This window comes from Paramormyrops kingsleyae, chromosome 3 (genome assembly GCF_048594095.1).
Source record: "Paramormyrops kingsleyae isolate MSU_618 chromosome 3, PKINGS_0.4, whole genome shotgun sequence".
NCBI classification, from domain to species: domain Eukaryota; kingdom Metazoa; phylum Chordata; class Actinopteri; order Osteoglossiformes; family Mormyridae; genus Paramormyrops; species Paramormyrops kingsleyae.
Window position 1 is genome coordinate 7,571,617 of NC_132799.1, and position 26,272 is coordinate 7,597,888.

General features: G+C 47.3%; 1 protein-coding gene across 3 annotated transcripts; it reads left to right on the plus strand.

Annotated features, from left to right (window-relative positions):
* The first annotated feature begins 4,308 nt into the window (after positions 1 to 4,308).
* On the plus strand, positions 4,309 to 26,258 carry peli1b (pellino E3 ubiquitin protein ligase 1b). 3 transcript variants are annotated; one of them, XM_023841643.2, is made up of 7 exons: positions 4,309 to 4,537; positions 18,301 to 18,492; positions 20,141 to 20,270; positions 20,360 to 20,461; positions 21,142 to 21,357; positions 21,814 to 22,002; positions 23,177 to 26,258. In XM_023841643.2, exons 2-7 carry the CDS (start codon positions 18,413 to 18,415, stop codon positions 23,744 to 23,746), a joined length of 1,287 nt encoding a protein of 428 aa, XP_023697411.1. In that variant the 5' UTR covers positions 4,309 to 4,537; positions 18,301 to 18,412; the 3' UTR covers positions 23,747 to 26,258. The 3 variants fall into 3 exon arrangements, with proteins under 3 accessions (XP_023697411.1, XP_023697428.1, XP_023697418.1); XM_023841660.2 differs by lacking the exon at positions 4,309 to 4,537 and adding an exon at positions 10,678 to 11,124; XM_023841650.2 differs by lacking the exon at positions 4,309 to 4,537 and adding an exon at positions 11,575 to 11,592.
* The last annotated feature ends 14 nt before the right edge of the window (positions 26,259 to 26,272 follow it).

The following is a 26,272-nucleotide window of genomic DNA, read 5'->3' on the forward strand; positions in this document are numbered from 1 at the left end:
TCCACACAACCCAAGAAAAATAAATCGGAGGAGTGTCTGGAACCTGCTAAAGGAAACGATCCAGTTTTCCTGTCCCATGCATCTACAACAAGGATGCAGGGCAATTAATCCAGCTGAGGAATCTACTGCAACTAGCCTGAAAGCCACCAAAGTTACACTTTTCATGCTTATCTAGCATGCACTCTCTCTCTCTCTCTCTCTCTCTCTCTCTCTCTCTCTCTCACACACACACACACACTACACACCTTTCAATTCATATCTTTGTGGGAACTCTCCATTCATTTCTATGGGGAAGACTAATCAGCAGTGACAACCTTAACCCCTAACCCAGCCCTAACCTTGACCACAAGTAACCAAATAAAATGCAAGACACTTTGGCACTTTAAGTTTTTTGATTGCATTGCATTTTATAAAATTGAGTTTCCCCTTGTGGGAACCAAAAAATGTCCCCACAAGGTCAAAATAACAGGTTTTTATTATATTGTGGGGACATTTGGTCCCCACAATGTAATATATACATAACTGACAGACACACGCACACGTGTGCACACATGCATGCCAGCAGTATTCATGCATAAAAAACCCAGCCGTCCGCTTTCTCCGTTCCCAACGAGTTTGTGATATTTCAAACATTCTGTAAACACGTCTGTGTACATGGTTACTGTTGCCACGGTTCCCCAACAACAGCAGCAAGGCTGGCCTCCAAACACTCGACTGTTGGCGAATGTAGTATTTGGTTTAGCATGAAAGCAACATTTGTTTTTTTTTTTTTTTTTTGCTGCAGTCCTGTTGCACCCAGACTGACCTCGCAAAGCCCTTTACGCTTTTGCCCTCTGCCAGCCCACTTGTGCTGCCTAACTCACCAAGGTGGCTGTTGCTATGTTATTTTATGTTTAATCAACAACAACACACTTGCATACATTATGTCTCTATGAAAATAATCCTTTGCAAGGCTAAAGATACCTACTACTTTCACAGAACATGAGACACTGGTGATTAGGTAGGCCTCATTTTTGGTGCAGAATCAAGAAAATGAGAGAACTCTGATGAATCCGTTCATCATGCACATAACAAATGCAAGACTTTGACTTGACTTTGACTTTTGACTTTTGACTTTGACTTGACTTTGACTTCATGCTTGTTTTTATTAAAGTTCAGCATAAATGAGGGACAGAATCTAATTCGTTTAAATGATTGGATCTGTCAGTGCTTGTATGTCAGATGTAACTTCAACTATTCAACTAAATTGGAGACAAAACGCATTTGCCATCCATCAATCATCGCGACCATACTTTCTTTGACGAGGTTGGGGAGGGGGGGGGGGCAATTTTTCCTCCTCTGGAACTCCTAGGTGAGAATGTTGGCAAAGTACGGTGAAGGCGCTGGAACTTTGTGACCATGGCAACAGGCACAAGACAACTATTTGGGTGCCAAGGAAGATTACGAAGCGAGGGTGAGGCACTCTGTGGAGAGGCAGCGTGATACAGCAGATTCTACGGCCGTAAATGTGTGTGTGCGTGTATATGTGTGTGTGTGTGTGTGTGTGTGTGTGAGTGAAGGTATGCTGGATAATGGGTCATTGCTGGCACAAGATTGGAAAGTCTCAAACTCAAGTACAAACTTTTATTTGATATGATAACGTCTCCCCAGAAACAAAAAATAACAGTGCAAGGAATTAAGCACCAGACCCTGCAGCTGATCTTTAAAACACAAAGCTGCTTCACATCGAGCTGCCTGGTGTTACAGACCCCCAATTTAAACTTTTTCTTTCCTATGGGAGTTTCAGTAAGCCAGCTTCAAGCATCTCTGCTACGTTCTGGTTAAGTCTGTCATGTAATTAGAATTAAGTGGTCATTGTTGACAAACCACAGCACACAACAACGAAATGTGTCCTCTGCATTTAACCCATATGCAACTTTGTGACATAGCAGGGGGTAGCTAATTCAGGGCCTGGGGAGCAGTGCTTGGGGGCGGTACCTTGCTCAGGGTACCTCAGTGGTGCCTTGCTAGTCAGGGATTCGAACTTGCCATCTTTCAATTATAAGTGCACTTCCCTAACCATCAAGCCACCACTGCCGAATGCTGATCATAATTTCATTATTAGCCTAATTTCTCTTGTCTCCTCCATTCAGCGCAATTTCCCTAGTGTGTGGCAAAACACAATACAGTGGTGTGGCCCTCATTTCGTCTTATATTTAATTATTGTAAATTTGTGTGATGGGGTGCTTGTCTGGGAAAACAAACACACGGCACCGAAACAGCCCTTTTTTGCAGAAATCAAATTGATGGAGCCCAGCTGAGGGCAGAATTACATTATAATCAGCAGAAAAACAGCTGTGGATCAGGAGGGGTTTACAGTGTCCCAGGACTCCGGGTGGCCTCTGGCCTCGCAAACCCCAGACAGAAGGTTTGCTCATGGGGAGCAACAGCCAGTGGGCAGGAGTGCGGGGGCATCAGCATTGCTTTGAGGTGGACAATCTGGTGGCAACGATCCTTAGGTGCACAAGCAAGATTCGTGACCCATCATTAGCTGGACCCCCTCTCACTCGACTCGAGAGTATCTGTGAAGAAAGACTAGGGGAAAGTCTTTTTTCTCTGGGGCTATTCAGGCAGCCCCCCCCCCCCCCAAGATACTGATCGGCTGAGGAGACAAGTGACCGATGTGCCGTTGGCAGGTGCAGAAATAAAAGCGCATGTTCTTTCTTGTTGAGCGTGTCGGCGTCAGCGCCGCGTGCACACAGCCATCTGTCCGCCTGCTCGGAAATATCACGGCCTACTTTATCGGAACTTTTTATTCATACGGTGAAGCGGAGCTTCTACGACTCAGATAACTGCGCGTTTAACAATGTTTATTATTTATTTTAACAAACGAATGTTAACAGAGTTTCCCTTGATGCCTTTCTCTAAGGATCATGTGGACATACTTCGGAACCCACAAAGTATATTTAAAAGATTAGTCCGGTATGGGGAAGGTGAAAATCCAAAAAGAAAACATGATTACCCTGTTTGTCAAAGCATAAACCAAGATGTAATCCCCCGCTTTGACTTTAAGGTTTCTGATCCGTGTAAGGAGAAGGTTACCGTAATATTGAGTACAATTCTCCCTAAATTTGAAATAGAGTGAAAGATCCCAGTGGTTTCAATAGCGTGTATCGTTCATTTTCGCGTCAGTCTCAATCACATGGGTATAACCCTGACCTCCCTTCTGTCCCCAGGGAAACATGTACATCTGGTCTTAATATGTGAAACAAAAAGAAAACTATGAAAAAACAGTGTGTGTTTTCTATTTTTCTTTTTTTTGATGAACACTAAACTCTTTGAATTTACAGTTATATAGTCATCCACTGTAGGAATGCACCAGCGCCTCACAAGAAAACATCTTCCAAAGGATTTAATATTGATGCGTAAAAACAAGATCTGTTCTCGTTTGAAACGGACATAAATCTCCTGACAAAGTAGATTTTTTACGAGCTTTCACTATAAGTATTTTGTACATCGACAAGAGCAAAATTAAACTCACACTAACCCTTCATTATAGTGAGAAAGCAGTATGTATATTGTATGCAGTGTTCATGCTACTTTTTACTATGATACTGAATAGCTGAGCAAAAAAGTTTTACTTGCAATGCAGTCAGAGTTGATTCAGAATTACAACGAAAGAACTGTATGGATATGAGGACTGACTCACGGGTTGCGTGTATCTTATTGTTAATAGAGAATATTTTTTGTCAACATGCGCAACACTATTTTTTAAAGTCAGTTCTCTTCTCGTTTAAAGCGCTTTAAATTATATGACTCAGTGAAAAGCCTGTTGAGCAGCAATTGCATAATGCCTGAGACAATGTGTCATTCGTTGAGTATTAAGAATGTAAGAATAAAAATTTTAATAAACAGACTTTTCTCCAACAATCAGAACATTCTTTGCTGACATCAATGGTTTCTATCAGGCTTTCAGGGAACAAATGTGTCTTTTTACAGAACGCAATACACCTACAGTATATTAACATAATATACGTCCGAGCAATGATTTACAATGTACTGTAACTGTGATATTATTTATGATGACTGTAAAATCAGTCACTACCAATGCATCTTTAATTCATTCCAGCACCGGAGCATATAATTACAGATAAAGCAAGTCACATAGTCGTGCAATGTCGATGCGATGCATTGTGGGAACTGTATTCGCAAAATTTTTCGGCAACGCCGGCACATGTAAAATTGAACTACATTACCCATAACCACCTCCAAAGTGATCGCTCTGACGCGACAGGTTTTTATGCCTATAAACCTTAGGGGGCAGTTACTATTATGATCAGATGGCGTTTACTGTGCAGAGTGGCTGGTGAATGCAATTAAAGCAAACGGTTAAACAAAGCGGTTCGCAGTAAATCTGTTGGCGGCGAGTAGTGCTGAAAAACCGCCACGGGATTTTATAACAACAGTTATCTGTTATATCGGCGCGTCAAGTCCAGTCCACTGGTTTCACTCGGAGCGCCCAGCTGCACCGCTCGGGAACGTCGCGATCGGAGCCGCCGTAAGTACCGTGCCCAGCGGCAGCGGTTCCCTGTTTTCCCTTTCCCTAATGTGCCACATTTTGTTGCAAACGTCGGATGCTGTCTGCTTGGGGTACGCGTAAAAAGAGCGCTCGGATTATATGTGGGGATGCGTTAATGCTCCAAATCCACCTTGCAGGTGACAGCATGATAGAAGCTTAATCTGCAGGTATTCAGCCCGCTGTGTTTGTGTTTTGTGATAACAAGGCGTTGCTATTAGTGGTATCAGTGTTTGATAAGTACCCAGTTAAATATTCCTTAACCTTGACCTGGTGCTTGGTGGAGATCGTAGTTTGTTGTTATAATATATTCATAGAGAATGACAGGCTTCCCAGCCGCTTGGCTTTAGCTTGCCAGGTGACTGTATGCCATTAAACATTTCTACAATTGTAAGTACTTATTCAGGTGACGTTTTATAGACTCCTTTAAACATGCTTTCCAAATAACACGATTACAAGCCGGACGGACTGGTGCCGATCGCACGCAATGTCACCCAGCGCACTTCTTGTTACCTTCTTGCTAATCAGTTTTGTTCGCCGTTGGAAGCAGAAGGAAAAAAAGTGTTCTACATTGACATTTAAAAAATGATTTTCATCAGTCTTCCGACGTTATCTGTAAGCCAGCGAGGTTAGGCGATACCGCATCACCTGCAGGAAATCCGTCTGCATTTTAAAGTTTTTTTTTAAAGCATTTTTTTTTAACACTTTTTTTTCTCTCTGTGTTGCGCCTCCGCTTTGTGACTTCCCAAGACTTTTCGGGCGGTGTTGACAGCGCTAATATACTTCTGCACATGCTTTTTTTCCAGGAGAGTTTAGACTGTTATTTTTAATGAATATTTTGCCTGCGTCTTGTCCTGTGAACATCTGGCCGGATCCCGTGATGTTTTGGCTCTAGCACCTTTTACTGTCCTCCGTATGCACCCATGCTTCTGTGAAGAACCCCCCCAGTCTGCTCTATGTGGAAGTGCCCTGTGCATTTATAACAGTAAGCCGTGTATGACACCCTATTGGCAGGCTGATCTCGTTTTTCCAGAAAACGACTGACAGGCCCATATTCTTCCAGCGTTTTGCTCTGAGACTGGAGGAGACCATGACTTCATCTGTAACGATCCTTCTTCATTGGGTTTTTATGGTTTTGATGAGAATTTATGAATAACCACACAGAAATGTCACATTTCCATTCCTGGAATGACTTAATGTTCCCCCCTGTCTGATATGTTTGGGAATCTCCTATCCCAGATACAAAACTTCTACGTTCTGGGATCAGAACCTTCTTGGGTAATTTTTCCCTGGGGTGTGAATTTTGGCTCTGTAATCCATTTATTAGGCCCCCCACCCAAGGTGCAAAAACAACGTAGAACATGGCTTGATGAAGGGGCTGAAATAAAGGAAGAAATTCCATGAAATGCCAGTGGCATCACAAAGCGCCGCTGCTCCCATCTTATGAGGCTCTGCCATGTCCCTGTTGTGTCATTTGGTGTAATTACACCACAGCACTGGGTTGGTCATGTTGAGCGATTGGGGCAGTATGAAATCCCCTAATCAAACAGTGTTTCCTCCACCAGAACAAGATTTTTGCTGGGTGTGTGTGTGGCAGGGAGATGATATCCTGTTTGTGGGTTTCTGATGGATGCGCCCAAAAATGCAAAGTCCCTCTTTCGTAAAATGATCCTGATGGTCAGATGTGTTGCTGTACATGTTTTCACATGCACTGAATAATGATGTCGGGCTGTTGGCCCATTCCACTCTGCACAGAGCCGAGGATCATTATCCACATTGACTTTACAACATCGCTTGGGTGACATCTACCCCGTAGCTGTGTGTGGATTCTGACCCTCTTCACACCCAGCTGGTGGGTCATAGCTTTGAGGTTGTCAACAACTGGCAGACTGTTGTGTGATGTCACTTCCTCCCGTGGACCAATGCGACCCAGCAGTTGGTGATGTCAGGCGTGCTTCAGGGACATTCTAAGTCACTCTTTTTTCACTATTGTTTTGTTTTGAAGGTCCAGGCTGTATGGAATATCGACTTGTGGATTCGTGTGTCATTTGGGCTTGTGTCTGTTGAACGTGGTACCAGAACTCTTGCAATGTTAAAGTAGTTTATTGATCGTAATTGAAAAATTAGACAGTTTACTTCAGGTAAGGTCATGCTACATATTTCAAACATTTATTGAACCACAAGCATTAGGGAAGTCTTAAAATGTATTAGCTGTTTATAAACACGGTCTGTTTGTTGAATCCCAGTTAAAAATACAGTCTGTGGTACAGTGGTTCTTCAAATGGAGGGTTTTGCTGCTATTGCAGGAAATGTCAGATGGCCTTCTGGGTCCTCTTCCCATTCTGGAATTCTGTGTCCTAAGATTGATGGGGGCGGGGGGGAGAGCTTTGCACTTAGGTCACCTGGGGGCCTCTGATTGAAGGCTGTTCTCCCGCCTTGTTTAAAAGCGAGATCAGACGCCGATCAGGATGCAGACGTCGGCTTATGTGTGAGTAACCATGGTTATGGGTGTCGCCTCTTATGTGCTGGTTTGTGCTTTTATTTGTTGTCTTTATTTTTTGGATGCAGTGGCAGTTTTTAGTTTTCAAGGTATTTATACAGCAGGGTGTGTGCGTGTTTAAAGCCAAGGCAGCACTGCGTTTTAGGGTTAGAAGGTGGGTGTCATGTGGCATTCTGCTTCTCGTGATATGGGGGGGTGAGCTGGGGAGGCCGCCCCGGGAAGCTGTGCCATATAGCGCCGGGGGGGCCAAGCTGAGGAGGCAGTTACAGGCGGGTTTGCAGGAAGCCTGTTCGTATGTGGAAAGTAGGTCAGGCGGTGGGCACGTGCGATGCTATGTCGGGGAGGGTGGGCTGGGAATGGGAGGGGGGGGGGGATCTGCAAACTACAACAGGGGAGGGTTAGCCTTTGGACGAGCTAAGACGCACTCCACCCACGCCCGCTGTCGACTGACGGAGCACGTCGACAAACTCCTCAATCATTCTGCTGATAGGGGGAGTTTTCCAGAAAGCAGCGGCACTTGCGTTTGCTGCCGAGGAACATGAGCCCCCCCCCACTCATCCGTAGATCCTGTCAGGGCGTCTCTGCCACCCGTTATCTGCTTATTGAACAGCGGTTTTGAAAGTGTTAAAGACTTCCTTTGCTAATAAAGGGGAGCCTCATGTGTGAATACTGAAAAGTTCAATGTACTTGTGACTCAGTAGTAGCGCACATCCTTATCATGACTGCACTGGGTCTGTTCCTTTGTATTTCCTGTTCCAGGAAAAGTTCATGCAGTTTCCAGAATGGTTGTTAGTGGGGTAGGTTCCTGGGGGGGGGGGGGGGACCTCCCTGTGTGTTTCTGTGTCCCTTGGTATAAAGCTATAAAACATTAATGTTTTAAACCCTACGATTCGGGGCTTAATTCTATGAAGGGACACACTTTCGCTACCTTTTACAGTAATCACTTCGTTCACTACCTTTTACAGTAATCACTTCGTTCACTACCTTTTACAGTAATCACTTCATTTTCTAAAGCGTTCGTAATGCCGTGGCATCGGGGATTTGGTGTCCATGCAGTGGGTATAAACTGCGCTTTTGCTGATTCTGGAGCGAGAGGTACCTGTTGGGCCATTCGACGATTGGGGCCAACAGATCACTCTCCGGAAGGGCTTATGTCGTGCCCCCTGTCTGGAAAACGTTGGACCCTTGGCATCTTTTCACAAGTGCAATCCCCTCCTTGTCACTTCCTGGCAGGTTCTTTGAATAGCCTAAATCTGACCCCCCCCCCCCCCCGCCGCCGGCATGCACACCTGCGGGTGTCGCTAATGACGCTAATGCTGCTAATTTCGGTAATTCCTTATGAAAGCTGGTCTCTGCCCCATGGAGGCAATTAATGGACAGTTTAATTAATGTCTGCTGTTCTCGCTTGTCCCTCTCTGTGTGCATCTTTTTTATACCATATTTAAATTCCCCCTGTTTTTGTTTTGTGTCCAGATGGTGCTGTAGGTCATTCAGGAAAAACACAGGAATAGTTAGCGTAGCATGTAGCCGTTATAGCTTTCAGCTCTGGGAATGAGTTGGTTGATATGACCTCTGATGCTGTTTTCCCATAGATTAGTTGATAATCCTTGGGTTGTATCTCCTCAGAAGGTTACCTAAGAGAATTTTAGCTCTTGAATGTTCCAGGTAATCCCCTCTGGGCTCGTATTTTGCTGTCGATCATGATTTATGTATGACACACACAAACAAACAGTGAGTTTGAGGTGCAGTGGCAGTCATGCTGTCTGGTACCCTGGAAGTCCTCTGGGTGGAGCCACACGCCTGGGTGTGCGGGGCGGGGAACCTCTTGCCTGCCGCCGGCTGTGGGTCATATGTTCGAGTCCCACCCGCCTTCACAAAGGTGCTTTGCGGTTTGGCTTCGGACGACATTGTGTTTCAGTTTGGAGATGCAGACAGGCGGTGCTGCTGGTCCCGATTACGTCCCGTGGGGGTGGAGTTCAGCTGGAAAACTAATTATGAAGGAGCCCTTGTGTATACTGCCAGCTGAGGGGGGCGGGGGGCGGGGGGGGGGGGTGCGAGGGGTGGCGCAGTTGCCAGTTAGCTGTCCAAAATACTTTCGGAATCCCGCTAAGTCTATCACGCTTCCGGTCGGTTCTGGAGGAAAAACCAGCCAAAGTGTGTTTTTGAGTAGCTGCAAAGGTCCATAGATCTTTAAGGGTGGAACAGAGAACCATTGAAACCCCCACTGGTTGCTATGAAGATCGTTGCAGACCCGGTGAGATGTTAAAGAATGGATAGTTGGTCAGTAGTAACCTTCTGATGGTAGTTTTCCATATAAGGGGTAGTATTTGAGGTATCAAACAGATGTTGCTATTATTAACAGGAACAGTGATATGCCATAGACTGTGTTGTGTGTAGTATAAAGAATCATTGCGTTTTAGGTGTTGGCAGCGGGAGTCAGTGTCCATGCTGTAGGGTGTCCCAAAGTGCTTCATTTGTTTTTCTAAACCATTTCACCCGTCTGCCATTACTAGGGAGACATTTCTATTTCAGTTGGCGTAGGAAGTCTCCAGAGAATAAAATTTGTGGAGTTTGGAAATTGCGTTTTGTCTGATCTCGTTATTGACACCCTCATGCGTTCCTGATTGTCGATTTTATTCCTTCCGTCGCGGTGCTTGAGATGAACTTCATTCCCTAACTGCTTGATTGTACAAAACCCGACAGCGTTGTGGTTTTTGTCAGTCAGGTCGTAATGTTTTTTTGGTAGGTTTTCTGTGTACAGGGGCCTGTGCGCTAAGGATTCCATGTAACGGGGGAGATGGTTAAATACTCCTGTGGTATGTGGCTCAGAAGGTTAGGATGCCCTATCTGTAATTGGAAGGTTGCTGGTTCAAATCCAGGGTTGGCAGAGTGGTCTCATTGTTGGACCTTTGAGCGACGTCCTTAACCCCAAAGTTCCAAGCCGTTTGTTCTAGGTACTGGCTGGCCCTACTTTCCTAGTTGTACATCGCTTTGGATCAAAGTATCTGCTGAGTAAGTGTGATGTAGATCCGTAGTTTGATAAAAGCTCAGGTAGACATGGCTAGCTGCCCTTAGCTTAGCAGGATGCCCAACCTCTGTGAAGCTGGCCCCCATATGTTTGAGATTTTAACCAAACTGGTCTCAGTCGTTCGTGCCACGTTTTTGTCGTTTAAATTTTTGTTTGTGCTGCTTTAGTTTCTGAGATGTATATCTCTGCGTACTTGGTGTCCGTCTAGTGTCGACTCTTGGCTGAGCTGTTGAAAACAGGAAAGGTCATTGCCTAAGTTATTAGTCAGGTTTATTGAACTCGTCAGGCTTGGCAAAGTCTTAATAAACGCAGGTTGTTGTCAGTCGGAGACGTCTTTTACCCACCCGTGAGTTAAGGTAGCCGGTCTGGGAGGCAGGGTGTTCGGTAAGCCGTAAGAAGCGCGTCTCACTGCCTCCAAATCAGGCTTCCTGTGCAGCTAAACGCGGCTTCCCCCGGCACCTGCGGGGGGGTCGGGAAGTATGTCAAGATCCGCGTCGTTGTGACTGGTGCCAGTCGCTGCCTGACCTTCTCCCGCGTGTCGAGTTCTGCCGGTTTATAAGCAACCGTGCATTTAAACAGAGATTCATGACATGTTAACATTGTGTCGGCCGATATTTGTTAAAAATCAAGGTGTCGGTCCGTTGTGCCAGTCTTGTCTGATATTTCTGCTGATATTTAAACTTAATCAGTATTAAAAGTTGGCAGCATCAGTGCAAAAGACATGGCTGCTGCAGTGCTGAAGGTGATCGCATTGTGCGATTTTTTTAAAATTATTTATTTTTATACGGCACGCCAGGTTTTTAATTCATTAGATCTGGCCTGCAGATTGATCTTGCGATTTTCACAGAACAAAAATCCGTGTAAAGTCATTCCGCTAATCTGCACCGACGGGTTTCATCACCAGCGTTCCTCACCTCACAAAAAACATATCGATTCCGATATCGGTCATAATTTCCATATCCGTGCACCACTGCCTATACACAAGCATTTTATTGACTTGACGACTTTGCTCAGAAACGGTCACTTCTTGTAACCAGGAAGGTGAGTAACAAGGGCTGTCTCTTTTCAGCTGAAAAGCTTATCAGATAACGGGACGAGATTCTGCCTGAAGAGATGAGTTATCAAGTTATCAGGGTAATTTCTGTGTGATTTTTTTTCTCTCCTGCGTTTGACCTGTTTCTGTTGAAATGGCTTTTGTTGTGTGAGGAGAAGCTTCCTTCCCTGGCGGTAATGGACGCGTGACCAGTCCAAAACGATATCCAGAGTGACGAGCAAACAGACCCGCGCATTTCTGTTAATAAACTAGCTTTTATAGTAGGTGAGCTCAGCTTGTCTGCTTTATTTTCTTGGTTTCCATGGTGCGTGTTGGAGGGACCACTCCTGCCCCCATTTGATATGGTCTGTTTTAACTTTATGGCCCCACCCCCCACCACAGGCACCTCCCAGTCCCATCGACACCCGCAGACCCTGGGGTGATGCCTTTAAACGGCAGACTGCTGAGCCAAGAAAGTAAGGAAATTGAATTTTGGAAGTGAAATTCTCTACCCTATATTGCGTTTCCTGGAGATAAAGACACAGATTTTTTTATTTTTTTGTTCTTTTTGTGGTTCTGTTGAAGGTTACCGAGCTACCTGCCCCTCCTGGGGGGTGGGGTGTAGTTTGGTGGGTTTGGAAAGGGTGTCCGGTCCAATTCCAGGGTGGGCAGTGATTTCTATCTTGGGGCCGTAAATGCCAGTTGCTTCAAAAAAAAAAATGTATGTTGTTTTGGGTAAAAGCATCTGCTAAGCAAATAAAATGTAAATTCTGGGTCGTGTGGGTGTCTGTGGAGCCGTCTGTGGTACCTTTAGTGCGGGAGCCTGGTTTGGTGCCAGCGTGGAGTGGAACTGATGTAATTGTGTCACCGGCAGGTGGATGAAGTCATCGGCACCTTGTCCTCCGCACTCTCTCTCTCTCGCTCGCTCTCTCTCTCTCACACACACACACGCACACACTCCGTCCCTCTAGATGCTGGCTGTAATTAAATTTCCCCTGTCTCCAGTCACATTGGTTGTGCCTCTTCACTGCACAGTTACGCCCCGGCGGGGGCAGGGGGGGGGGGGATGTGTGGGTTCTCTCACAGATCCCGCTGTTCTCTCCCCCCTGGGCTCCTGCCCTAACATTTTTGGGTATGGGACTGGACCAGCAAGCAGAGGCACCGGAGGCCAAGCCCAGGACTGTGTCTCAGCGACAGCAGCCACCTCGTTTGTTTACATAAACTGCACATCATGTAGGTGCTTAAGCGGACACCTCGCTCTCTCTCCCTCCGTCTCCCTCAAGCTTAACATGAGTTCCCAAAAGCCAGTTGGTTTCGGTACTAACTAGGTCAAATGACCTTCTCTTATTAGTCACTTCAATTAAGTAATTAAGTGGCGACGTGTGAGGACAGTGTGATGAAATGTGGGTGGATTCCTATTTTTAGGAGTCACAGGGTGGAGGCCTGTTTGTCTTGGTGATCGACAGTCAGAAGCCGGAGTTTCCTGGCTGGTGTTGTGTAAGCGATCAGAATAAGTACATGATGTTTTGGTCAGTTTCGCCTCATTTTCTTCCAGAATCTGGCCTTTCTTTGTCACGGTAGCATAACTGCTTTGGGGTTGTGATTTCGGGACATTTCCATTCTACTGAAATTGTTTTCAGCCGTCGTTTGTTCTCGTTTTTCCATCCTTTCAGCCCCCGGTTGTCTGAGGGTGGGCCGTCAAGTGGCGGTGCAGTGGGGTGTGGTTCCTCCCAGCTACCTGCGGGGGCGCTGTGGCTGAAGCTGGCTCTGAGCCACACTGACGTTGATGTGGTTCCCTTTCAATCTCGGTCTCCTTTCCTCCTTGTTCTATTTTAACGTTGTGGGGATATTTTTATGACTTTATGAAGGCTGATGCTTGTAAACACAACCCCCCACCACCACCACGCCCACGCACGCTTTCACAAGATGTTCTCCGAGCTGATAACTTGACCCCGTGCCCCGCCATCAAAATCTTTGGATTGCCACAGAAACAAACGGGCGCTGCACAGACTTCGGGGCCTAGAATAGCTGTTTGGAAGAATTTGCCGAATGTCTTACTAGTGTTCGGTAACAATTGGGCGTGGGGGTGTGTGTCTGACCCTCACTCTTTTGCATGGTAACAGCATGGTTATTTTTCCTCAACAGACCCCCTGTATGTGACTGCCCCCCCCCCCGATGAGCATGTGACCTGGAAATGCTTCCGGTAGCACAAGCGTGGTCTTATTTGATCAGCTGGCTGAGCGACGAGCAGTTTGGAATGGCAGGCCTGCCTTCAGGAGTTTCATCGTTCTCTCCAGTTGCCTTATCCGCTTCCTGATTGCTCCGGTTCACAGATTTCGGGGTCGTTCTGGGCTTTTATGCAGGTTTTGTGTCATTAGGGGTCTTTCCCAAATGGCACTCTGGTCATGAACGTGACAGGCATAGGCTTGACCCAAGCTGGGTTCTACCCTACAGTGAGTGATGAGTGAGCCATGGGAGACCTCAGCAGATCCGTGGTCTTTGCTGCGGAACCTTTGTCGTTTCGGCTGAGTTCCGCCGTGTCATCAGTCCTCTGTGTTCCTGTGTCTTTTCCCTGCTATGTGTGTGTTTTTCTTTATGAAAGCTAGTTTGCCTGTCTGTGTCACATGCTGTCTGTGGTACTCCTAGGCATTTGGCATTGTGAGAAACTGGGGCGAGCCGAGCGGCTTGACGGAGGACATCTGGCCTCCCCGTTCGGCCGAGGGGGATTTGTGCAGCGGGGGGAAGTGATGTCATTGTTCTAGTGCATGCTGATCTCATCTCTCTTGGTTTTAATCCCTTTATGTATCGTTTCAGTTGGGAGGCAGCAGGGTCTTGGTATGTGGGATCAGAAGGGGTTGTTGGAGAGGAGAGTAAAGTTTTGATGATGCAGGTGTCACAATGCAGAGGGAGGGGCTGAAGAGGGAGGGGCTAAAGAGGGAGGGGCTAAAGGATAAGTCCCATCATTTAGGTGTTTTTTGCACTCGGTGCCCCAAAAACAGAGAGAGCTGGTGTTGGGGTTGTAGTGAGCCGGTCTGGCTCAATGTCTCCCTCTTCCCGAGGTCAGGAGTTTGACCTGCTTGGCTGTGGCCTCCGTCGGCGTTTCCAGCCTGCCAGTCGGTGACGCGTGATAAGCTTCGTTTTCGCATATGACTGCCAGCCAACTGCCTTGATCTCACTCTTGCCCTGGAAACAGGGAAAACAAACAGAGGTTTTCCTGCTGGCCGTGCTACTGAGACAACACCTGTTTACGGCAACCTGGAATTCCTGTCATCGCGTTACGTATGGAGCAATTATTATTGCGCTAAATGTGTATTTGTGTACAGCTTAACTGACTTGTGATGTAAAGGCGCGACGCTTTTTGTGTTTCGGAAGCTGTAAGGATTCTGTTCAAAGGTCCAACGGCCGTCCATCTTCTTTTTGTGGGGTTTTGGTGGTAAGTCCAGGTCCTGTCAATGTTGAGTGTGAGTGGCCCAGATTGAAGGTCTGTTTTTTTTTTCTGTGTGATCTAATTGAATGTACAGAGAGTTCTGCGTTTATTGCATATTTTAAGCAACCACTCCATTGAAAGAGGGGGGAAAAAAATAGCTCGACTGAGCGAGAAGCCGCTGCGTCTATATTTACCAGCGGTGTTCAGCGTGACTTTCAGGTGTGCCGCTTTCGCAATCCAGTCGTGAAACCACGCAGGCTTCCTCTTTCCTCTGCCAGGCTTAATCTGTGGCCCTCATTTTCTCTTCGGAACGGACGCCCCCCCCCCACCCCCCCATGCCTCACCAGGGGACTACAGAGAGGCTGGGAAGTGGTCTTTCATGCAGCTACACATGGGCACCACGGAGGCAAAACCAAAAAAGCCCCCCCCCCCCCCCCAACCAAGTCACCTCCTAAAGCCACATCATATGGAAACGTGGTTGAACGCAGACTTGCAGCTTGGTGTTCTATACGGAGTCAGCCACTGTGCCCCTTATTGACCCTGAAGTGACCCCCCTCCAGCCTCAGTCTCAGTCATGCTCGCCCCTCTCTGACTCATCCATGGTCGGCCATCGGAAGTCAGCATCCTTTACTGTCTTTCTGCTAAGTGCTTAAGGGCTGCAGACACTGACGTGGACAATTATTATTATTATTATTATTATTATTATTTATTATTATTATTATACATTTTATTTATAAGGCGCCTTTCAAGTCACCCAAGGACACTGTACAGGAAACAGAGTTGGCTGTTACGGTCATGAAGGTGGGGGCGGCATGGTGGTGCGGTGGTTAGCACTGTTGCCTCACACCTCTGATACCAGCGTTCGGGTCGCCACCTTGGCTCCATGTGGGTGGAGTTTGCATGTGCCCTGCAGTGGGTTGTTCCCTGCCTTGTGCCCATAGCCTCCTTGATAGGCTCCAGACCTCCTGCAACCCTGAATAGGATAAGCAGTTACAGAACATAGATGGATGGATGTTATGAAGGTCTTGTGATTGGCTGTTACTGATTTGAGGGTCTTGTGATTGGCTCTTCCCAACCATGTGACACCATTCTATGCAGTACTGGGCCTGTTCTCTCTCTCTCTTCTACAATGCCACCTAAGGCCGTGCGATTGTCATAATTTATAACTTTTGTGTAATTCTCATTCCCTTTCTGATCAAGCATTAATCTTTCTGATTTGTGTGCTTGTTTTCCATACAGTGCACTGGATATACACATTATTATCTTATTAGATTTAAGATCGTTCAAACTCTCATTGACAAAAAAAAGTCAGCTCCTCCCCACTCCAATAAATAACATTTGAACAAACAAAGAAAACAGTATTGCAAAGAAATTAAGTGGTTTAGTTACAAAGAATCTCCCTTTCCCTTTTGTTTGGACACTGTTTCAATTGCTTGATGTTTTATTTAATGAATGTTAGTTTTATGATGTCTGGAAAGCATGGCAAGTATACAGTGTAAGTATATAATGATGTTTTTGCATAAACAAAAATAAAATATCTAAATTTGTTTTTCTTCTGCTAAATTACGCTGCTTAATCAAACGCCTCTGTAGCTGCCAGAATGTCGCGACAGTCGAACATTAGTGGTAAAATGCGAATTTGAATTTGCATTTAATCAGCAAAACTGTTTTGTTTTATTTTGTGATTGATAACATTCACAAGCCAGCTTGGTTTCTAGGGTAAATGCTTAAGAAATATCTATTTGCAATTTACATAAGGGGGTTCAACATCCTGTTTTGCTTCAGTCATAAAGCCTAAATGTTAGGCGTGTGTGTGTGTGTGTGTGTGTGTGTGTGTGTGGGGGGGTCAGGGCAAATTAAAGCCATTCCCACAGAGCTTTCTGTGATACTTGGCTGGTTTTATAGCTTCTTATCGGAGTAACAGCCACTTAAGCGAAGAATCAAACTTGTGATTGCAGGCCATGCTACAGAAAACTGTGAGAAATTACAGCCTAAAGAATATGTAACTGGGAGCCACTTACCTTGTTTCCACCAACACGGTTCTGGGCTGGTTCTCCCTTGGTGCCTTTTGAGAAGCTGGGGTCCAGGGGCCAAATCCAGATCGATCCCAGATGACGAGGTGTTTTTTTTTCCCCCCAGCATTTGCGCACCATGTTTTTGTTTAAGATTTTAGGGGCCGCTGTGTTTTTGCCAAAGTTCAAGAAATTGCTTCATAAGCAGAAGCGCGAGATCGATCTGTGAATATATGAATGAATATACAGGGGATGTAATGAAATATTATAGCTAATCAATAATGCTTCTAATCCACTTATTGAAAAATTGTGCATGAGAAAAATGTGTGATTTATGGAGCGACGTGGGTCCAGATGGATGTTGTCACTTGCAACTTGTAACAGAGAAGATGATCGTTAGGCTTACTGTGTCACTTTTAAAGTTGTTTTTTTTTCCCCCTTTGTTCCACGGGATGCTGAAAAATCCATATTTTTTTCTTGGTATAACGTTACATGCAAAAAGGAGACAAAAATAGCATGTGCTATTAATAATTTGGATCTTCCATAAAACAAGATGAATTTTCCCAGCAGTGGTTGCGGTTTTCAGGAGGCGTGGTCCTCTTTTGGGATGGCGTCCGGTTCGCTGGTGTGACACTGTTGCGTCACATCCAGGGACAGAGGTTCGAACCCTGTCTCCAATGTGTGTGTGTGTGTGTGTGTGGAGTTATACAAACAGTTTATTTAAATACATCCAGTTCTCCCCGTGCATTGGACTGACATCCCATCCAGGGTGTACCCCTGCAACTCCGTCTCGAATGAGCAGTTAGAAGATGAATAGGCACAGTCGGAACACTGTACAGCCTTCACCTTTGACAGGTTAAATGATTCTGGTGTAGCTTAACTCTTAAAATGAGCTGCTCCCTCTCTGCCATTAATCGCCGTGTGGTACGGAATCATCCGAGACCACGAGGTCCTTCCAAATCCCGGCTCTTCTTTCTGGCCGATAATTTTTAAAGCACTGCCTCATAATTAACATGGGCCGCTGGTTTCGCTTGGTACATTTTTCACCGAGGCTGGCCCAGACCAAGTCAGACTGTGGAATTCCTCTCAAGAAGAGCGGCAGCCATGTTGAGGAGGCAGGGTCCCTGTCTCAGTGTGTGGGAGCCATGGGGAGGGACACATAGCAGTGGCAGGCAGCAGCAGTGCATGATGGGAGATACAGGCCTATGCCTTCAAACAGGATCTCCGTATAGATGGATAGGGACCGACGGGCAGCTGATGGCCTAATAGTTCAGGGCTTGCGAATCTTTTCCAGTTTAAATTACAGAAAACAACCTCTGTCCTTACAGAATTAATGTTATACAACAAAAACACTGTATCTCTGAAAATGTAAAAATAACAAGCTGTGCTAACCACTAATTTTCGCAAGATATTCTGGGCTTGTTCCAGTACTAAAAGACACATTTTCGCAAAATGAATGGTTCGGTTGTATTGCTCTATAAACAGAAATTCACCTCAATGCGCTTGAAATTGGTTAACGGGTACATTCTCCTTAACAGTGACCTGAATCCCGCTTTTTCGGTCCATCACCAGCTCGAGGCCTAATTAGCTATGAGCTGGAACTAAACCCCCCCCAGTAAACAGGCTTGGGAACACTGATGGGGGGGGGGGGGGGGAGTGACTTGTCACACACATCAGCATGTGTCAGTCGTCCCTTTCCGTCATAGCTGCTGACTCGCATGTGTTTGTGTTTTGTCGCCTTGCACAGGAGTCATGAGGGAGGACCGCTGAGCGACGGAGCCCTGAGGAGCCCTGGTCTTCGCCTCCTCCTCCTTCCCCCGTCCCCCCACCCCTTCCCGAAGAAGCTGTGCTAATGTACTATGTACTCCCCCGACCAGGAAAACATCCCCACGGCCTCCACCAAAGCACCAGTGAAGTATGGGGAGCTGATTGTACTGGGGTAAGCAGGTCCCAGGGGCGGAGCTGGGAGAAGCTCCCCCTCCCTTTCCTCGGTTCTCTGTTCACCGGCCCCCCCCTCAGGCTCTCCTGCAATCCAGCTTCAGCTATTATGCATCAGCTTTCTTGAGAGGACAGTTTGCAGGCATGTCCTGACAGGCCCTGGGTTACAGCTTATGGTGACTCATTCTTAAAAATGCATTTTTTTTTATTAATTTCTTTTTACTTTTTTACATTTCTTGAACCTGATGTCTAACTCCGCGTTTCTGCCAGCGGCGCCATAAATATGTAATTTTTCTGTGTCAGTTTCATGAGATCTTATCTCTGCAGTGCCAGTAATGTTTTGAGAATCAGAACATTTGTTGTATCGGCTGTGATTTTTCTTCCCTTTTTATGGTGCCTGACTCTGCCGTCAGGTCCAAACAATGGCTTGTTGTTGTTGTGTCCTGAAAAGAATGCTGCTTTGCGGGGAGGGTGAATGTGGCGTGGGGGGCCACAGGATAGCTGCCAAGCCCTAGTCGCGGCGGTGATTCAATATGTAGCGTCATATTTTATTCATGAGATATTTGGCCGCAAAACTAAAATCATCTGGGCCTGAGCGAGAAGGGGCCCCGCCCTTGTGTGGCTCGGAGCCGCGACTCGAAGTTTTCGAGGGAGCTTCGGATCTCGGTGAGGGCTAACTGCCTTTGGGGCCCGGGATGGCTCGTTGTTTGCCATCATGTGATTGTTTTTTTTTTTGGGGGGGGGGGGGGTTTCGTGAACCAATGAGGACACCTGTGAGTTGCTGTGAAGTAGCAAGGGGGTCTGTGACGTGGGAAAGGTAGAGATCAACCCCACCAGGTCAGGAGAGAACCCAAAGTTAGGCGTAACGGCTGAAGACGTCATCTTGATTTATTGGTAGAACTTAAGACATCAGATTTGATTATAAAATGATTAGGCTCAGTGGGATTCCATTATATTCCATTAAACATCCATTAAATTTAAGAGTCTGAGTCCCAGGGGGGGGTGGGTGTATCTGGAGGCCAAGGAGGTACCAGAGAACAGGGCGGGTACAAGTTTGTCATCTCCTGGGCCTGAGGTTCCACAGTCACTCCCCAAATTTCTCCCCAAACCTGTGAAACCAGGGTGCCGTGGAAATGGGGGGGGGGGTGAGGGGGGCTTATTGGTTAGTCTGGGCAGAATGGGCCATGGGGATGTTGTTTACTTGCAGGGTTGTTGGGTTATTATTGGGTGTGTGCCTGTGCTGTTGACTGCTAGTGGTAAAAATGCACACTTTCTGGTTTGGAATGGGGCAGCTGCAGGCCTGCTTAGAATCGGGCAGCTGCAGGCCTGCTTAGAAGGAGCTTCGGCTGTAAACAATGACGTCGTCGTGATGTTAGGCTGATCTTCTAAATGATGCTAGCTGACGCTAAACCCTTTAGCTTTACACTTTTGGTTTTAAGTCCACTTTCACATAACTAGATATAGGATGATGCAATGCTCCGGTAACGCCGTCACCTCAGAGCCATGAGGTCACGGGTTCGAATCTGGCATCCGGCTCTGTTCAGCAAGTTTTTGGGGGCTTGCATGTTCTCCTCACGCCCCCGTGTAGCATCATTTCCTATGATGACTGAAGGCTTCTCGCCGTGACTCTGTGCCCATGCCACCCGCAGGTACAATGGCTCACTGCCCAACGGGGACCGTGGGAGGCGCAAGAGCCGCTTTGCCCTGTTCAGGAGGCCCAAGGCCAACGGGGTGAAGCCCAGTACGGTGCACGTCGCCTGCACACCACAGGCGGCCAAGGTGAGGGCGCAGCGTAGCCGGCGGCGAGCCCTCCCACATTACCTCACAGGCTCCGCCCCCTCTGACACCCCCCTTCCCCCCCCCCCCAGGCCATAAGCAACAAGGACCAGCACAGCATCTCCTTCACCTTGTCCCGCGCCCAGACCGTGGTGGTGGAGTACACGCATGACAGCAGTGTGGACATGTTCCAGGTGAAGATCACCTCCATCCGTCAATGGCTACCTAGTTCTCTGCTGGCTCTGCCTGTAACCTTTCACCCTGACCATCCTGGCTGGCCTAGTTAGGACTAATATCATCCACCTCTGCAGCTCTTTACAATCCCTGAAATAAAACAATACTAGTTATGGTACTAGTATTAGTCACTAGACTCCATATCCAATAAAAAAAAAAACACTAGAAACTCAGTTTGGCTATTTTTGTAGCTTAAGAGTCCCCTGTCACCTTCTGATCGTGCACGTGTTTTTATACGGTGTTTCTCAACATGCGTACTCGACCGTACTTGTGTTCTCGTGTCCCCGTTTTATGTCATCTTCCTTTGCCGAAGACCAGTTCCGATACTAAGAACAGAAGTATAGAGGACTGTCGAAATCCCCAGATGTCGTTCTTGCCCCACTCCAGATATCAAGGATACATCAGTTGCATCCTCGCCGAATGAGACCGATCCCGTGATTCATTGCACCCCAAGTTTGTTCTTGCCTAGACCACAAGTACGGTCTTTGCGTCCTTGGCATTGAGAAACAGCCCTAGTCAGCTTCATGCTTCCTTTCTGATGCTTTTTGATGACATCACTTTGATGTGTCAACCTGATAATTTAATGTACTTTACCAGCGCAGTTACCCTGATCCTTGACACCCCCCCCCTGGGTCCACAGGTGGGCCGTTCCACGGAGAGCCCCATCGACTTTGTGGTGATGGACACAGTGCCTGGAAGTCCGGCCGGCGGGGGCAGCTGTGAGGGAGGTGACCTACAGACCGTCCAGAGCACCATCTCGCGCTTCGCCTGCCGCATCATGTGCCAGCGGAGCCCCCCCCACACCGCGCGCATCTACGCCGCCGGCTTTGACTCGTCAAAGAACATCTTCCTGGGGGTGAGCGCCTTGAAATGGTGGGCGGGGCCTGCAGGACATGTGACCTAAAACGATCTCGCCATAGTAATTCTGCTGTGCCTTTGCCTACTTGATGTGGTTTCATAACTTAAATAGAAGCTTATCTTCAGCTAAGCTGCCCAATTCCATTTTTCACGGGTCTCAAAGTCGACATTTGCATGTGAAGGTAGAGCCATCAGGCTCTTTGTCTTATTCAAGCTCGATCCGATTCCTTCAGCCCAACTAGGCTAATTGGCACTTACTCGTAAATACTGAAGGCCCGGAAATACCCGAACCTCAATAGTGCTGATTGAGTAATTAAGAGGCATGCTGGGATGGGGGGGGGGGGGGCAAACGCAGATGGGGCACCATGAGAGAGGGAGCAGGTCATTTGGGGGACAGGTGGAGAAGTCGAGATCATTTTTAACTGTGTTCCCCCCCCCCCCCCCCCATCACCAGGAGAAGGCTGCAAAGTGGAAGACGTCGGACGGGCAGATGGACGGCTTGACCACCAACGGCGTGCTGGTGATGCATCCCCGTAACGGCTTCACCGAGGACTCCAAGCCGGGCGTGTGGCGCGAGATCTCCGTCTGCGGCAACGTGTTCACGCTGCGCGAGACCCGCTCCGCCCAGCAGAGGGGTAAAATGGTGAGCGGCCTGTGACGCGCGGACACGAGATGGGCGTCGGAATCGCAGCCTGGGGGGGTTCTGCTAGCAGGAGGCGGATTATAGTCAGGATATGGGCGGAACCTGGGAAAATCCCTGAGCTGTGAAACATGAGTTCGATTCCAAATAGGAAATTCTGTTTATGGGCCACTAGGGGTCAGAAGAGGCTTGGGGGGGCAGGGGGTTTTTGTGTTCCTTCCTGTAGAGTGACCCCGCCCGCCGTTTCTTAAATTCCTCCTTTGACTAGCAAGACAGATTTCAAAGCCATAAGCTGGATTCGTCAGTGTGTTTTGTTTGGGCGAGGTTCCTGTGGCAACCACACAGATGTTACTGTGGGCGCGTGTCCTTTGGATGAAACGTGACTCCACCGAAGGTATCTGCTGCGCCGGCCCGGGACCTGCTGGACGGGTTCCTGTGCATGGGTGGAGAGAGCTCTGCTCCGCGGTGCAGATGTTACACCAGGGAACTGTGGGTAATGCCTAAGTGGCTGTTTCACTCTCTGCTCTTCCCTTTGCTCGGCGTATACAAGTAGCTGTTTATGGAACTGTCTTCACTCTTTTCCGAAATGCAAATAAGCAAAAACGTCAATGGGAAATGGGCATTGCTGAAGTATTTCTGCGGTGGGGCGTCTCTGCAGTGATTTTAGATGTAGCAAAAAGGAAAGGGGGGGATTGGAGATGGGTTGGGTTTCTTTGTCTTTGGGGAATTTTCAGACGCTCCCTGGACTGACTGATAGTCTCTGATGGTCATTCTGTACATGTTCGGTGAAATGACGCTGGGATATTGTGCTGAGGTGCTTATGTCAGGGGCCTCGAGGATGTTTTCTCTGCGAAGTCGGCGAGGACACCTTTCTGTGTGGAAACTGGGAAAATTCACTTCGGAGGATCCTGGCTACTGATGTTTTCACTAAAGGGCTGGCATTGCGTCTCACTTTCCCCCGAAAAATGTCTGCTCCGTTTCACTTCAGCTGCTCCATGCCGCAGCTTACGCTCCATAAATTTACACCACTGGCGTCGCTAAAAAATGTACAGGAAACTGGCGGCATCTAGAGGGGAATAGAGGGATTGCAGCTTGACATTGAGAGCGGTGCCGTGTGCCAGACTGCCAGATGAATCAGGGTCTGAGTTTCATGTCCTTCCCCTCCTCGCCCCCGCAGGTGGAGAACGAGACCCAGGAGCTGGTGGACGGCTCGCTGATCGACCTGTGCGGCGCCACGCTGCTGTGGCGCACGGCGGAGGGGCTGTCGCGAACGCCCACGCTGAAGCACCTGGAGGCGCTGAGGCTGGAGATCAACGCGGCGCGGCCGCAGTGCCCCGTGGGCCTCAACACGCTGGCGTTCCCCAGCATGCGGCGCAAGGACGTGGTGGACGAGAAGCAGCCTTGGGTCTACCTCCGCTGTGGCCACGTGCACGGCTACCACGACTGGGGCAACCGTGCCGAGCAGGCCCCCAGCGGGCAGCGGGAGTGTCCCATGTGCCGCACCCGCGGCCCCTACGTGCCGCTCTGGCTGGGCTGCGAGGCCGGGTTCTACTTGGACGCCGCCCCGCCTACTCATGCCTTCAGCCCCTGCGGCCACGTGTGCTCAGAGAAGACGGCGACGTACTGGGGGCAGATCCCGCTGCCGCACGGCACGCACACCTACCACGCAGCCTGCCCCTTCTGCGCCCAGCAGCTCAACGGCGAGCAGGCCTACATCCGGCTCATATTCCAGGGCCCCCTCGACTAGGCCGCAGCCTCACTGCTAGGCCGCAGCCTGGTCGCCCTTAGCAACCGATATCCTTCGTTTTCCTTTTGACCTTTGCTGAGAATTTTGGACCTTTATCGTCCTTTTGTAAAGTGACATTTAAGTGATTCCAGTTCTGTACAAATAAAGAAAACAGATTCGCTATATTTTTGTGTGAAAGAGGGAAGATGGCCAGTTTACCCTCGCACGGACTTTGTGTGAAAACTTTTTTTTAGGAGCTGAAGATTTTTATTTACTAATGTACCTAGATTTAAGGTTTAACACCCTTTCACTGATGCAATATCGATCATTATACAACTTTTCAAAGCTGTTCTACGTGTTTTTGTGTCTGTTTTTGTTCTTTTCCACTTTTTCAAAGAAAAATAACCTCAGACTATTTATGTTAATAAACAGTAATACTACCAGTCAAACTCAAACTATATTAGTTTATTGGAAAGCATTTATATTTGTAATTAATGAGATATTCTTTGTTAATGTTTTTAAATACAGTATGAATGTCAGTGAGGGTTTCCTACAGTCTTTCAGTGACTACAGCTAAAATGGAGTGTTGTTTTTTTGAACACTGGGGATATTATTAAACGCAAAGACAGTGCTTTCTGGAGGTGTTTGATATTAACTGCACCTTTACATCACTGGGGAATGATGTCAGGCCACACTGACAGGAAATTTAGCATCCTGGTGAATATTTGCGAAACGTCAGGCTGCATGTGAGTGTCTTGGTGAACGCTGGGCTTTGCGGCTTGTTTATTGTGCGTCGCTTCTGTTTTCGTCGGTTTTTAAAGCTGAGTGAGTCTCTTTCTTGGCTATCCTTTAGGTTATCTGTGTCCTTTTTTGATATCCTAAGTGCATTTTTCCTTCTTTTTTTCTTCAGACGCTTTTTTTTCTCCCTTCTATATCACAACCATCTGATTTTTTTAACAGTTGCAATGATGTCGTTCAGTTTGTACCAGCAGGACTGGGGCGGGGGGTGTTTTGTTCCTGTTCCTGTAGCTTGGGCTCGTGTTCACAGCAAATCCTGAGCTGTTTTTTTTTTTTTTTTTTTTTTCTTCTGCTTCTGAACACGACCTGTAGGGCCGTTTGACTGGTGCTCTGTGTGAAACTTGACTCATGCTAACGCCCACCAGGAGCTTGTCGCTCCTCTGAAGCCATCGATGCGCTAGTGTCTCAGATGTAGCTATAATGCGCAGTGGCCACTTTATTAGGTACACCTAGCTAGTGCTGAGTAGGACCCACTTTGCTTCCAGGACCAGTTTAAGGGTAGATGAGTTCAGAGAAACCTTTATGCACACCACTGTTTAATGGTGCTGTTACTGCAACTGTGGCCTTCCTATTAACTTTGACCTGTCTGGCCGTTCCGACATCTCATTGACAAGGTGTTCTCTGCAACAGAACTGCCACTGGCTGTTTTTAGCTTATCACATAATTTTTCTGTGAACTGTGGTTACTGTAGTGTGTGAAAATGTGTTTGAGAGTCTGCCACCAATAATTGCACCACATTCAAAATAGATCAGGTGTCTAACGCTTAGGCACAGAAGTAAACCTCCTGAGACTGTGGATTGTGTGTGAGCGGCTGTACGATTGGCTGTTTGCGTTAGTGAGGCAGGTGTACCTAATGAAGTGGCCATTGAACACACACACACACACACACACACACACACACACACACACACACACACACACACACACACACACACACACACACAGACAGTTTCAAGTGTTTTGAATTTACCTTTGGAAGCATACTTTTTTTTTTTTGTTTTGTTTTGGTTGCTCGAAACCTGCTGTGTTCGAAATCACACAAATGTCACAGAAATGCAGTAATCTGTTGAATAGGTTACATACTGTATGGAAAATTAACGTTTAACTCTGACTGGGCAGGATGAGGATTGTGTTATATACACAGCTTGTGTATGTGTGTATTCATGTCTATTAAGCCATGGGGATTTTGATATTTTGGGGTACATCTGTACCCAAGGGAATCGGGGATCATAGGATATTATTGGAATATCCCTGCAAATATCTCATGTGAATTAGGTCTGTTTGGGGTTCAAGTCCATGCAAGGTGCCCACAGATGTCTATGCGAATGTGAGTTTGTATCTGTGTGTGTGATTGTACATGATGGGTGCTGTCATTGGTGAAATACAGTGTAGCACTATTCACCTCAGGGAGCGACCTGTGACTGGTCACATGCATTGACAACTGTAATTAGTGTGCACGAGTGAGCTGTGTGTGACATCATCGTTAAATGTCACAGACTAACAGCCTCTGCAGGGATGTCCTGTAAGAAAGGGCCCTATCGCTGGTGCACCCCCCCCCCCCCCACCCAACACTGCCAGTGGTCATACTCCCACATCAACATGTCTGATCGTCTGTCCTGGAATCTGCCCCCCCCCCCCCCCAGCCCTTCTTTAAGGGAATTGCTAATGGCATTGTTTGGCCAGAATTTGTTTTTTGTACCAAGATACTCACAATAAAGTGGAAATAAACATTTCACTCTGATGTACGGT

Bases quoted from the DNA above. Each gene is read 5' to 3' on its own strand.
- peli1b (XM_023841643.2), top strand. From the start codon at position 18,413: ATGTACTCCCCCGACCAGGAAAACATCCCCACGGCCTCCACCAAAGCA. The intron at 21,358-21,813 runs GTGAGCGCCTTG...CCCCATCACCAG, and splicing joins CAAAGAACATCTTCCTGGGG to GAGAAGGCTGCAAAGTGGAA. The intron at 22,003-23,176 runs GTGAGCGGCCTG...TCGCCCCCGCAG, and splicing joins CCCAGCAGAGGGGTAAAATG to GTGGAGAACGAGACCCAGGA.